The 14,373-nt window shown below is 38.7% G+C and overlaps 1 protein-coding gene across 6 annotated transcripts in view; it reads right to left on the reverse strand.

The window, feature by feature from the left end:
* Positions 1-13,769, reverse strand: part of col14a1a (collagen, type XIV, alpha 1a) — a 137,595-nt gene extending 123,826 nt beyond the window's left edge. For 4 of the 6 annotated variants that reach the window (XM_079625846.1, XM_079625847.1, XM_079625844.1 and 1 more), the window contains exons 1-3: positions 9,994-10,255; positions 8,580-8,701; positions 3,792-3,908 (exon numbers count right to left, since the gene is read on the reverse strand). In XM_079625846.1, the coding sequence (XP_079481972.1) occupies positions 3,792-3,908; positions 8,580-8,667 (205 nt within the window). In that variant the 5' untranslated portion in view covers positions 8,668-8,701; positions 9,994-10,255. Of the gene's footprint in view, positions 1-3,791; positions 3,909-8,579; positions 8,702-9,993; positions 10,256-13,661 lie in introns of those variants that run through there. The other 2 variants (XM_079625843.1, XM_079625845.1) reach the window with 2 other exon arrangements.
* Positions 13,770-14,373: the final 604 nt, after the last annotated feature.

A 14,373-nucleotide genomic window follows, 5' to 3' on the forward strand; every position in this document is an offset into this window, starting at 1 on the left:
CTGCCCCTGCAATTCAGATCTCTGACCAATGATCCTGATTAAAATCCTCGTGGCTTACCGAGAGATCAATAGAAGGGGAGGGAAAGTTGCTTATTCAGCAGCAGCGGGAGCATGATTGGGGTTAGACTCAGAGCAAAGGGAGTCAGAACTGGAGAGCCACAGTTTGCCGATGACTTTGCACTTCACGCTTCATAGGAAAGTAAAAGAAGATTGCTGCCGACAGAAAACTGTCACTGGTTCTTACGACAACATCAAAGAACTCCAATTCTCATTTGTTTAAACGAGACCAAAGGACAGAATCGCTTTGTCACAAGCAAACGTCTCACTTCCTGCTTTGATTTTTAAAAAGAGTGGAGCAAATGACTTTCGAGGGGAAAATTGTCTATACTGTAGTTACCTCTAAGAATAGATAGAAATCAATGTGTGCTTCCCAATACAACATTTTCATAATTGGCCAAAGCTGCTACCGAACCGAAAACGATGTTTTGTTACTTTGTTTATTCAGTTTTTGTTTATGCTCAGGAAAAACGTATACCTTCTAAAGCCAGGAAATTTATAAGAGGAAGTACCGTATATGTCCTGGGCCAAAACATACCTTTGTGTGCATCCGAATGCATTCTTATATCTAACTAGAGTACGTGTCAGTAGGTATGTCCGACTTGAAGTGGTGCTGCTTAATCCGAATAGTGTATGACATCAAAGTACCGCGAGAGTGAATGAAAACGGGTCAGTGAATTCGGACACTGAGTGTGTCGAAGGGCTGCCGCTTTTGCATAGTTTGTGCTTGCTGTTTAATAGTGAATGAATGAATAAACAAGGCATGTAAATAGCGATTTCATATGTACTATGAAAATTAATGAATGAATGAGAATGAACGAACGAACGAACAAACGAACGAACGAACGAACGAACGAACGAACGAACGAACGAACGAACGAACGAACGAACGAACGAACAAACAAACAAACAAACAAACAAACAAACAAACGAACGAACGAACGAACGAACGAACGAACGAACGAACGAACGACTGCATGAATGAATGAATGAATGAATGAATGAATGAATGAATGAACTACTGTACACCCAAAGCACTGTACAATCATCCACATGAATGATGCGACGGCAGCCACAGTACAACGGCTCGCGCTCACCACACACCAGCTATAGTGGAGAGAGGAGAGAGAGTGATAGAGCCAATTCAATGGATGGGATTATTAGGAGGCCAAGATTGGCAAGGGCCAAACGGAGGGAATTTGGCCAGGACTTCTTTTACGAGAAGTGTCATGGGATTTTTTAATGACCACAGAGAGTCAGGACCTCGGTTTAACATCTCTTCTGAAGGACGGTGCTTGTTACAATATATTGTCCCCGTCACTGGGGCGTTAGGAGGACCCACACAGACCACATGGTGAGCACCCCCTGCTGGCCTCACTAACACCTCTTCCAGCAGCAACCTAGTTATCCCAGGAGGTCTCCCACCCAGGTACTAACCAGGCTCAACCGTGCTTAGCTTCAGTGGGCAACCAGTCTTGGGCTACAGGGTGATATGGCTGCTGGTACATTTATTCATTTGAAACTTAGCAAACTGACAGCTCCAGTAGACATTAAAAGATTGATCTTGAACTCATGGAAACTATGTATAAACCTTAATTAAACAATTGAATAATTAATTAAAAAGGAATTTATACCTGTATGATATTATGCTGTAGCCACATTGGACTAACAGTTTGGAAAATGGATGGATGGATCATTCGGCTGAAAGCGCCATCTTCTGGTCAGACGCGTGAATAAATTTGGCGCACGACTCTCATAGTGCATTATGGGTATTATCTAGCTGTTGAGTGTACATCGGTTGTACACACGTTATTGTGGGATTGAATGAGTGCACTTAATAACGTCCACTATGATTTCAGACACCACTACAATTGGCTTTGCCCTCAAATTGTGCCCTATTTAAGGGTATATGGGGCGATTTCAGACACAGCCCTAGTGTTTCCTGCAAGAGCACAGCACAAGCTGAGATAAAATGATTCTTATAAACCGGTTCTTTTGATTAGTCGATCAAAACGATTCATGAAACAGCCTTGTTAGTTAGTGGTTTGAATCAGACTTAGTAAGCGAATTGCCCAAAGTTCACAGAAATCTTTGGTGAAATGCGAGTCAAATTGTGGTTATCTGATTCAAAATGAACCAGGAAACTTTACTGTGATATTTATACTTTTAGTTGTGAAATCAGTCTATTTTCTGACTGGTTGTTAATACTGTATGGCAGCGTGTAAATAAAAATGCACTCTCAAAAAAGTTATAAATTAATTGTTTTCTAGAATAAACAAAAAATAGTATTCTTAAAAAACATTTGAATATTGGTATTATGCTTCCCAAAGAAAGTTAAAAATGTTAAACAATAATTACCACAACATTTTCCCAAACAAGCAGAATTATTCTTACAAGTCTGTCTGCATTACATAAATATATCTTTGTAAAAAAAACAATAGTCCCCTAGAAGGACAGCATCAAGTTGAAGCAAATTAATACTATATTAAACTTATATTCAGTTGCAGTGAATCAGACAGTTTTTAAGAGAGCGTGATATGTGAAATATTGATAAAAAGGATTTTGAACATAAAAACATTGCAGCAGGTTCAAAACTGTGGTAGTTAATGATGCAATATAATCTCACCTATAAACAACACAACAATTGCCAATATAGTAAATCAACGGAACAAATCACGCAGCGCCATGCAGACTATGACCAGCTGTCAGTCTCCTCTAACATTCCTGCAGCTATCAAGTATCCAACATTTTTTACATGATGTGCATCTATGTTATGAACATCACCAGAGTTAACTGTTTAAAACAAAAGCTTACTTTATCGGCTTTGGTGTTATGTTAATTTTGAATACATTCTGTAATTTCTCAAGCTCATTTTAGGAGCCAAAGGCACCCTTGCTATTTTATTTTATTTATTTTTTGGTATGGAGCACTGCTACAAGTTGCCGATGTTGTTGTGGGACATCAGATACCATAAAAAACAGCTAGATCTAACAGTGACCTCCATCTGACCTCCTAGATTTTGACCAGGTACTGCAGCCAGACATTCCTCATCTCAATCACAACAGAGTAGCATTGACTCGCTCTAATGCAAACTATCACCAGTCCTCATTCGGCCTTGTTCCATCACTTCCAGCTCAATTCTGTCCAATAGAGAGAACTGCCATGCCCGTTAATGCCACTTTGCACATAGAAACACAGCAAATGAGCTGTTATAATTGAGACGAGTGCGTTTCCCATCTGTTGGGAATGTCTAACTGGCTGATGAATATCTATGGAATTAGGCCTAATATACACAGAGTTCTGGAATGTGCTCTAAGAAACAACGAGTTTAGACATGGTTCATTGTTGCCCAAGAAAAGGGGGCTGTGAGAGTTTAACAAAGGGGCAAGTTTGCAGAACTGATGGCTAGTGCACCTGGTCTATATAAAGCCAAAGAGTGACCTTGGCTGTTTATGTGCTATCGGGAGTTGTATCAAAGCTCCAGACAAGGACTATTGTCAAATATGTGAAGAAACAAAGAGTCCTTCAGATCTGGCAAGGTTAACAAATACATCTGTTGAAGCTCACAGAGGGAAGTGAAGAAAGCATTTAAAGAAACAAGTCTGGCTCAAAAGAACTAAAACAGAGACTGTATTTTGTTAATTCTGGATTTAGATCCACATTAAAAGCAAACCTTTGTATACAATAACGTACCACTACATTCATTAATATTGACTGACCACATTGCTTCTTACCTGGTTCACTATTATATATAAATTTGTAGCTTTCATATTCTCCTTTTGGTTCCTTCCATGTGACAAGTAGCTTGCCTGCACTCAGAACTTTAAATCGAAGTCTTCGTGGGGCTGAAACTGCAAAGGAAAAAATTGAATTATAAACTAAAAATGTGCATATTATGACAAAAAAAAAACACAAATATTTTTTCAGAGGAATTACCATACCATTTAAAGGTATGTTTCAAGTCATTAGCAATGACCATTTTTAAGTTTACATTAATCTGTGGAAATGTAAGGTGACTTTATATAATTATTTTATTGTATATCTGACAAAATGCACATAAAATCAGGAACGGAAAGTTATTGACTCATTAAAAATGAGAAGATGGTTATTGAAAGAAGAGGTCAGAAGCGTAGCATCCTAAATACCAGTTAGGTTCAAGAGGAAGACAAGTCTTAAACAGTTCAACTATTACTACAGTTTATGGCCATAAACAACTGATTAGGGGTCATCTTTAATAATTAAATCCTAAACATTTTTATACAGCATCAAAATCACCTCTGACCCATAATGAGTTGTAAACTGTGTGTTATTCCTATGAGAAATCACCACACCCAAACATCACACATAAGATAATGAAACATTGATAAATCAATGTTTCTCTGTTCTTATATACTTCACATGCAACAGTTCTGCTCAGAGAAAGAAACGGAGGTGCTACACGAGTTATATATGAAGAAACCATCTTGGCACTAACAGAAAAGGGGGAAATATCTAAGAATGAAACCCAGAGTTCAATACTATTGGAAACAGGGCATTTAGGAGACAGAGAGGAGACATAAAACTGATCTTGGCGCACCAACCTGAGGAACGGAACACTGCTGGGTTTCCTGTGTGGTGAGCATCTTCTCATGGACACCCACACCAATCAGTCCAAATATGTGTCTTTGGGGGACTACTCATTTCCATCAATCAGCATGTATAGTAACACATATCAATGCTTCTATCTCTCTAAAGTGGAAACTACCCAGCAGGAAACCAGGTTGGAAGTAGTTAGGTTGAAAGTTTAGCCTAAATGAAGCCGTCACTCATCTGTCACTCATCTGGTTTGGGACCAAATGTTTGTTATTGATACATTTATATTTCAAATAAATGAAATAAAAATATTTGTTTGCTAATTTCTATAAATATATTTATTCTAAAAATGGTACTGTATGTGCTTTTTTAAAAAGTCGAGGTGTCAGTGTCATGGAAAGTTTCAGTAATAATTCTTAGTGATTCATGCGAGTGGGATGGAATGAGTTCTGATATAGATCCAGCCATCTAGAGAATCTGGAACATTTTTCACCACGGTCCATCTACGTATAAAGTAACGAATATAGAGGGGGAAAGCGTGTGGTGCCAGCTCACTACTGCACACCATGACAGAGATGAAAAAATTTATGCGAGATACAATTCGGAAAGTAAATCCAACAATGTTAGGATACTAAAACTCATGAGCCATGAATAATAAAGAAGAACATAGAATTTTTTTTTTCTGATTTCTGGAAGCAGTATCATGACAGTTTCATAGATTATTCCTTGGAAAACTGTCTTAGCAAAACCCAGGTATCCACGTCTCATGGCTTTTGGTGATTAAAGGTTCCGTGCCAAACAGAATCCTGTAGAGATTGAGGGGGAGGAACAGAACAATGGCCATGGTAGTTTAAGGGTGACAAGTGCTGACTTGTAACTTGAAACGATGGAAATACGAGCAGGAGGTCCTGTATCTGTCTGTATATTAGAAAAGAGCTCCCACAAATCCGTAGGTCTTTGATGTGGTTATCTTTCATCCTTTTGGAGACACTCACATAGTTCTTACTCTGAAATCCACTGTGTCCTTTTATCATCATGCTTCCAATTACTCACCTGTCAGAGGGCTCCGCACTTGTTTTGAACAAATTCAAAAACCGCTGTTGAGGGAATTAAAATATTAATGCCTACTTTACTTAGCGGGAGCAGTCAAAAACATTCTGCAGTTTACAATCGTCTAAGTCTGCTGGATGTGATGTACATTTCCACAGATCTTAGCAGCAAGAATTATTTATGGCCAAATGAAAATTGGGGAAACTTGGCTACATTTCCCATCTCTCAATGTGCAAAAACACATTACAAACTGCTTAATTAAAGGTTTTGTAATGAGATGTGCTGCCCCTGTAAATCCAGACAACAATTACTTTAAAACTGTTTTGTTTGGGGGTTTTTTTGCGTTTGACTGCTGGAGAGTTTTGACAGGATTTCAGACAGCCTGTTTAGGTTTGACCTTCAGTTCTTTTGTTTCATTTTTCCAAAACTTCTTCGCAATTAAGACCCTTCCAAAACACTCTCATAATGTCTCATCATACCGCTTCAAACTGCTTTGTATCACTGTCTGCTTCTGCCCATTCATTCTCAGCAGGGTATTGTCAGCAATTGCAAGCATTTTCACTCCAACGCTTCGAGTACCCACAAACACGATAGAATGATTTCTATTCGTCTGTGTCAGGTTAAAGGAATATGGCAGATTCAAAAAGCTAAGTTAAACTCATTTGTGGCAAAGTGTTCATTAGCACAAAAAATGAACAGCATAAATAAGGTAACAATTATTTACATTAGTTGTATGCATCACCGATGTTTTGAAATTAAATGTTCAGTGAGGGGCACTAAAGGGTTAATGCTTTATTGCTTTTGATAATGATGTATCACCAATACTAAACTCTACCCTAAACCTAGTATCAGGCTCAGACGTGACGTCCACAGACCATTGGCTGAATATCTGTTACATATAGAACACAAAACTGTCAAAAAGTCGTCATCTGATTGGATGAATTCAACAGGATTTCTGGGAGACGTGTGTATCGCGTTCTTTAACGGTCCATCTGGAAACAAAGTCGTCATGATGCCAAATGCCCTCATGGAAGAAGAAAGCCATGGTGTTTACAACCGTGACAATGAGCGCTTATCATGATCAACTAAATACTGGATTTTCAAACGTATGTGATATAAAGTTCACAGAATAGTTCACAAAACAAACTGTGATTGGTTGCTTTACATGTCAGTCAGACGTCCTCGGGGTGGTCCTTGGCCAATGAAAGCTGCGATTGAGTCCAGACCTTCTGCTGTCATTCTGAAGGTCTGGCTACACAAGACTACACTAAACCTAACTTATAGTATAAACCAAACGTGAGATCAAATCTATTTGCTGTACCACGTGAGCTACCGAGCAAGTTTACTATGTCAGAACAGCAATACATAAGTTTACAAATCCTGCACCGTGATAAGTGTGTTAAGGTAATAACATAGCATTGTAAAGGAACCACACAAAAATATCAATATTAATCAATAATATTGGTCATTTCAGCTGGAAACTGCAGTGAATTGTATGTATAGGTATGTTTTCTGAGTTTTGCCAAAATGAAAGTATAGGCAAGTTTTTGTAGCTATACTATTGAAACATTTGCTGCATACAAATATGCCTACTTCCCTAAGAGGCAGTGTAGAGAAAAGAAATCTCTGATAGCCGAGGCACTCCTTAATTAAAATGTCTTTATTGCAAAAATGACATGTCCTAAATGGACAACTTTAAAATGCCCACGCGTAGCGGCATGGGGCCTTCTTCAGGGACTACTTCCCTATTATAACAAAACCTACTGTAGTATGACCAAATTCATGTATTCGGAAAAACAGTGAAAAGTACCCGAATGACCAACTCCTTATGCCGATATTCTGGAGTGTGCATTCAATGAACACTTTACTATCCCATGAAGCCATGGAAGAGGGAGTTGTGAATGGTAGTAAAGTACCGTAATGCAACTGACACTGTAGGTCACGTGGCAAAGCGAGCCAATATGGCGGATTTAATACGTCCAGATTTGATTCATATTATATAGACATATATAACATACTTTCTTAACAGTCACAAAGTAAGTTCTTCGCCAAATGTACCAACTAAGACAGTATGTGATTTCAGATGCAGCAATTTAGTTTTTTTTTTTTTACATTTATGGATTAGTCCCATTCACTTCTATTTATGCCTCATTGCAACCAAGATTATTTTTTTCTTTTTAAAAGAAGTAGAAATGTATTTTCATGGTAATCAACATTAAGCCACAAGTGCTGTTGATTCATCTTAACTGGTATTAAACCTAGAATATTCCTTTAACTCTAAAAGTCTTTGGTTTGTTTTTTTCCCTGTTCAGATGCGCCACAGAACTGTTTAAAATCACACCATAAGCTTTCAGTGATTTTAGGGATGAAAAGAACCTGTTTAGGGTACACCTGCCCATTACACAAGAGCTTGTCTGGAATAAGGAGTGAAAACAAAAAAAAATCAGAGAGTAATCAAAACTTTATCTTCCACTCCGGATGATGATCCAAGGCAAGCTTCACCTTTCACTCCAGGGTCTGGGAGGAATGTGAAACTCCTTCCAAACAGAGCGACCAATTAAGCCTTTAAGCTGCCTTGAGGGATATTATCATTGTGGTCCCCTGTGATGTTAGACTAAATGCTTTTCCACATCTCTATCCCATCTAAACCCCTCAAGACTCACTTTAGCCCTTTTTACCTTCTTACTGAGAGGCATTACACTGAAATGAGTCCTCTTAGGAGATGTGAAGGTGCATGAAGGGTCAAAGTTTCCTTTTGTTCAAATCACAATCAAATGTAACCATTTGCCTTCAAATATATTATACATCGAATGATAAGGACAACATCTCATATTTTACACAAAGACACAAAAGCCGATGCACCAGAGCAAACTGTTCAGAACCATAAAGACAGCAATTACCTTGAGCCGAAACAGGGGTGAAAAACTGAATCAGTGCCAGCGAGATAAGCGGACACCACAGCTTAATCCCCGATCCCGAAACCTGCATCCTTATAGCTGTGTGAGTGATGCTTGCCCTGAACCTAAGGAGGGAGAGAAACAGACAGTGAGTGGAGGAATTCACCGAAGCCGTGCAGCCTCAGGGGGATTTCAGAAACACATGGGGAGGGAGGGGTGTCTCAGCGGGTCAAGAACAGTAAAGACTTTGTTGAATTTTGATGGACAGCCAGTGAGAAGTGCTTCCTGAAGACCATTGTTGTTCCTGAGAACAAGCAGGACACTACAGCTCCTGTCATTCATGTCGGATAAGACGGCTGATGTGTGTTAAGAGAGGAAGCCGCCCGGGCTTGTTCAAGAGGGCACCCCCACTTAACTATAACAGTGGTCTAAATTAAGGTCAAGAGATTATACTGGTTCGCTGCATAGTTCACTAAGTCAGTTTTCCTCAGCTGTTGTGACGCAGATGGCTTATTCTTCTATAACTATACATTATAACTAATATGCATATTACTTTTTTAGGGGGCGAAACAAAATGGACATTTAATTGTTGTTTCAATCCAAACAATTAAAGCTTGTTTGGATTGCACATGGTTGTACATCATAAAAGATAAAAGGCATGCTGTTAAGGCACTGGGCATTTCGTAGCAGTCAAATAGTTATACTAAAAGAAGAGCCCACAATGCATTGTTAAATCCCCTTGCATGTCTGTCTTTGTCCCTCTCTCTCTCTCTCTCTCTCTCTCTCTCTCTCTGTTTCACCTGCTACTGAATCCTGAAATAAACATCAAGCACTCATCCTTGGCTTCATTTCTATTCTCAACAGCACAGTAAAGATGAAACGCGCTAAATTTAAAAATAGATGTAGGGTATCATATCAAGTATATTCTTTGAGCATCGGGAATGTTTGGGACATCCCAAAGATTTTTAATAATAATAATAATAATAATAATAATAGCCTATTAAAAAACGTATGTAAAACTCAAAATCTATATGAAATATAAAGATTGTTTTTGATGAAATATGAAAGTTATGTGTGCTTCTGCTTCTGGAAAATAATTTGCAAGCAAATATAATATAGTCTGCATAATATAAAAATATGTCCTCAAGCGTGATTTAAAATAGGAGCATATGCTGTGTAATGAATGAATAGAACAAAAAGATTTCCCCAAAATTATACTTTAAGACTTTAAGATAAATTCAAGAAAATTCATAACAATACAAATAAAAGTAGCAAAACAGTGGGGGGGGGGGGGATGTCGCAAATAATTTTAGTCTTTTTCGCGCTTTTTCTTGATTAATTCTCCAAGTGTTGTTTTAACAAACGCAGATGAGATAATGGAATTATGCGAGAGTATAAAACCCTTCAGCAGTCTTACCTTTCACACCATTCGCTTCAATGAAATCCTCTTGATCTAAATGTGATCCAAATTCCCGCGTGTTGTGATGATCAGACTTCACTCGTATCTTCTCTCAGCTTCAGTCAGATCACAGCTCTCTCCGTGTGCGTGTTTCGTCTGTCCTTATGCGCCCATTCCTTTCGCTCCTCAGCTCTGCGCCTCATTTCATCCTTTAGTCTTGAGTCTTCGAGGGAAAAAAACGTGCATGCGACCAATTGCAGCCACTGGACAGACGACGAATGATCTCACGACAATCAAGAGCCCTTCTCAAATACTTGATCCTGCCTACATGTGGGCTGGCTGCCAAGAAAATCCATTATCATTACATTTCAAGGGAACGCAACTGTAATGAACAATCATAACGCCTACACCAGGATGATTAAGTTGACTGTTATTATGACTCATAGGCTATTAAGGCAAATTAATTGAATAAGTCAATATTTGCAATTATTCAGTTAGTCTATACTGTCGACATTTGATTTTAAAGAAATTATTGTCAGTGTGATCTGTTTTGTCTAGCGAAAAAACAGGCTACTTTTTACCGCCCTATCACAGTTAACCAAACTTTTTTTTTTTTTTGTGTACTTTTTTGTGTATGATAGATATGTAACAAAGTGACATAATGACAATATTTAAATAATTTTGTCGATATGCAATCCGATACGGATTCCAACGTAAAGCGATTTGGTTACCTCCACTGGCAAACGCGATTTTTAGTGTGCGATAATTGGATGATCTAAAGTCTAACTTAACTTTTGAAGTTTTTGAATAAAAAAAAAATGTATATGCTATACAATATTTTCTTATACGATCCAACGATCTAATCCATTTGGACAAAATCAAGAAAAATCTAAATAATTTGTTCTTCTTCGAGAAGCCATATTTCACTCGGAAATTTGTCACACTAGGGGAAAAAATACAATGGCAACTTGAGTTTCATGTCAACTTTAATTTTGAGTCAGACCACCCACACCCCAAATACCTCATAAAACACACACTATAGATTCAGCCAATCTTATAGATTCAACGTAAAAAGCCTTGAGCTTTATTTGTCTCAATATCTCAAAACAATATTCCCATTCTTTATTCAAGTGCCTATCGTTTATGTTGATCATCATATTGTATTTCATTGTGTTCTACTCTCTCCTAAAATATTGAGAAGAATTTCCAAACACCTTTTAGAAGAACTTTTTATCCTCCCAGTAACACCTGCACCTTCTTATATCACTGCAAGTTGAGCATGCAGGGAACAAAGCTATCTGAATGTACACAAGACGTGTTGAAAGGAGGAGATGTGAAAGATATGAGATTTTCTTACTGTGTGCAGTTTGCTGATTGGACAGAATCCAGAGTGCAATTTTGGAAGTTCTCTGCACTCCCCAACACCTTGATATTGTAGAAATCCACCAGATTCACACTCATCACCAATGAGTACTAAACGTGTTCTCTCGTCCAAGGTTTCCCAGATTCATAAAAACCCAGAACCAGAATCTTGTAATCCACATCCATATTGCTTGGTTATGGGGATAAAATAATATTTGACTATCATTATTCATTATTTGATTTCCATGGGCCATCACACTGGCAGTACTTCCCACGAGACTGCAGATTTGCAGTCTGAATGAACCGCTTCATTTGCATGATTCATCTGATGAGTAAATATATTACAGAGAGATGATCAGGGGATCATGAAACTCCTCCATATGATCCTCCGACATGTTTTTGAAGGTTATAAGAGTGTGCTAATATAATGTATGTTGATGTTCGCATTGTTGACTTCAGTGCAAACAAATGTGACTCAATTTACAAGCAATAACAATATGCAAATATCTCTGAAAAGTGTTTCAAACTGCTTTGAATCTCTGAGGACAGGTCTTAATGTAGGAGCATAATAGTGCAGGAATGTTTACAGCACTTTATCGCAAACTCATCCTTTAAAAAGAAAGAGGACATTTTGATTTCACAGCTAAGAGAATCCTATAGACTTTCAAAAACGTATTCAAAGAATAAATGGCTCATTGAAAGCAGCCCAGCTTGCAGCGTATACAGCATTGATCAACTTCAATGTACAGTCGGCGCGGGACTGGAACGGTGACACCTGGATGCCGAGATGCAGTGGCTGTGAGCTCTTTAACTCTGAATGGCTTATTCCCAAATGACAAGGCCAAGCGTAATGAGGCATTGTGGGCTAATCAGTGGGTTCATTCAGCAGGCTCCAAAGGAACCTTACATTACCCAGCGACTTCTAATTAACCGTGGGATACGGCAAAAGATGACGGCGTGGAGGAGTCTGCAAGACCCTGGGGATACAGGAAAGAGCAGTTCACACAGACAAGCAGATGCAGAAAGGCATTTTCACATGCACACACACACAGTTTGGGTGGATTGAACTGCTGAGATGCATATGGTAGCAAATCGGACACACCTCTCAAGGACGAACAAAGGTCTTTAGGAATAAAGGTTTTAAAGCACGCCGAACGCAAACATTCTCGGAGGCTCCGCTGGGGTCACGGCCGTGGCACGGACTATTCCAGTGCATATCGATCTTTGAAATTTCAACCTCTTTATCTTCAGGAACCATTTGTGAATATGCTGTCTCAGTGTTTATTTAATAGGCCTACGGAATCCCTTAGCAGGTTGGAAGGACATGGACTACAGCTCAGGTTTGCATATTCATGTAAATCTGGCTGGTTTCCAGACTTTTTTGAGTAGTATGAAGGGGGCTGATGATGAGCCATGCCCTTGTTAGACTTCTTTTTAAGATTTGGCAAGTCCTCTCGTCTCACTGTGATTCGCACCACGAGGTTTCACAAAAGATTCATCATTAACACAAAAGGTTAATATTTTTCCAAGATAATCAGTGTGCATAACTGCATTGTTGGTCAATGATATCTTGCATAAACGGCCTGGGCAATGTGCTCACAAAAGTGCAAGGGGTACGTGGTCTGTCCTTTCCTGAGATCCGAGCAAAGACGTCTACTACAATATGAACACGGAAGCATTGGTGCAAAATTATGCAACTTTTCCCTCATGTTCTCTCTGTGAGCCCTGTAGTTAATAGTCCAATGCATTATGTTAAATGCAAAATGAAACAGGCAATATGTTTTTTTGGGGGGGAAACATGATGGTTAGAGCTGTGGAGTGAGACTGAAGTTCTACCCAGGAAGGAGCGGTTGACATCTGATAAGATTCATTCGTCAGCTGTCAGTGAACTCGGTGGCCTATTGAACTAAGAAAGCATCTAGACTCCCTTTCCCTCCCACTTCTGGGAACGAGCAGCAGAACATTACTTTACGAGATAAACCTTTGCATGGTCACTTCTGTGGAGAAGCACTCAACTCACTTCAGTCATGTTTCTGCAGTTTAATGATGCACTTGTTGCACTTCTGTTCTTTCGCATAGTTTATAGTCACACATTCAATTAATTCACCGTAATCATGATTTATTTCATATCTGTGCTAATCACATCTTGTAAACAGTGTAGCTCTTATGTTGTCGAATTTGATGAAAATGACTGGAGATCAGATCCTCAACAATGCTAGAGAGAAAAACGAACTCAGGATATTACTTATTAAACCCGAGTAACAGCCTCAACGGGGGATGGTTGACTGAAGACAGCGGTTAAACATCTGTTTATCTGTTCTTACCTCGTTTAGTGTGTAGGGAATTACCCAAGGTCCTCTTTTGCTTTAATAGACCACCTTCTATTAACACTCACATCTCACTTCGTCTACTCCTGCAGCCAGAGCAAACTTAAGCTGTGCTTGAAGTAAAAAGGAGGGGAAATTCATGTGGTTACAGACAGTATGTTTCATTCAGACAACAGGTAATATTAATATACTAAAACAGAGGAGCACTTAAATAGGAATTGGAATGATGCATTGTCTCAGTAGGACTCATGTAACTTAGGCAGAAAATAATAAAAGTGGAACATTTATAATAATAAAAGTGGAACATTTATAACCTGTGCCAAGAAGATTACTCAGAAGGTCCGTTGTTTAAAGGAATGTCATCTTGACATTGTGTTGTCTGCTGACGATCAATTTAACTTTGAATACCACCACAGAACTAAAGTGAAGCTGATTGTCATATTAGACGAGGCGTAGAGTAACACTGCCCTCTAGCGATACGACAAAGAACTGGACAAGTAATTATAGATCTACTGTTACTCAAAAACTTGAAGAAGGTTCTAAATAAAATATCTAAAAATCTAACAGTAACTTTAAAACAAAAATGTATATTCACAACGATGGGAGCTCGAATTGTTAATAAAAATGCGCGAAATCTCTTTGACCAACAGGTGGCACTAGCTAACCTAAATAATTCAGGTCGATAGCATTACGTCATCACATTTCCTTC

This window comes from Phoxinus phoxinus (assembly GCF_949152265.1).
Source record: "Phoxinus phoxinus genome assembly, chromosome: 10".
Classification (NCBI taxonomy): Eukaryota; Metazoa; Chordata; class Actinopteri; order Cypriniformes; family Leuciscidae; genus Phoxinus; species Phoxinus phoxinus.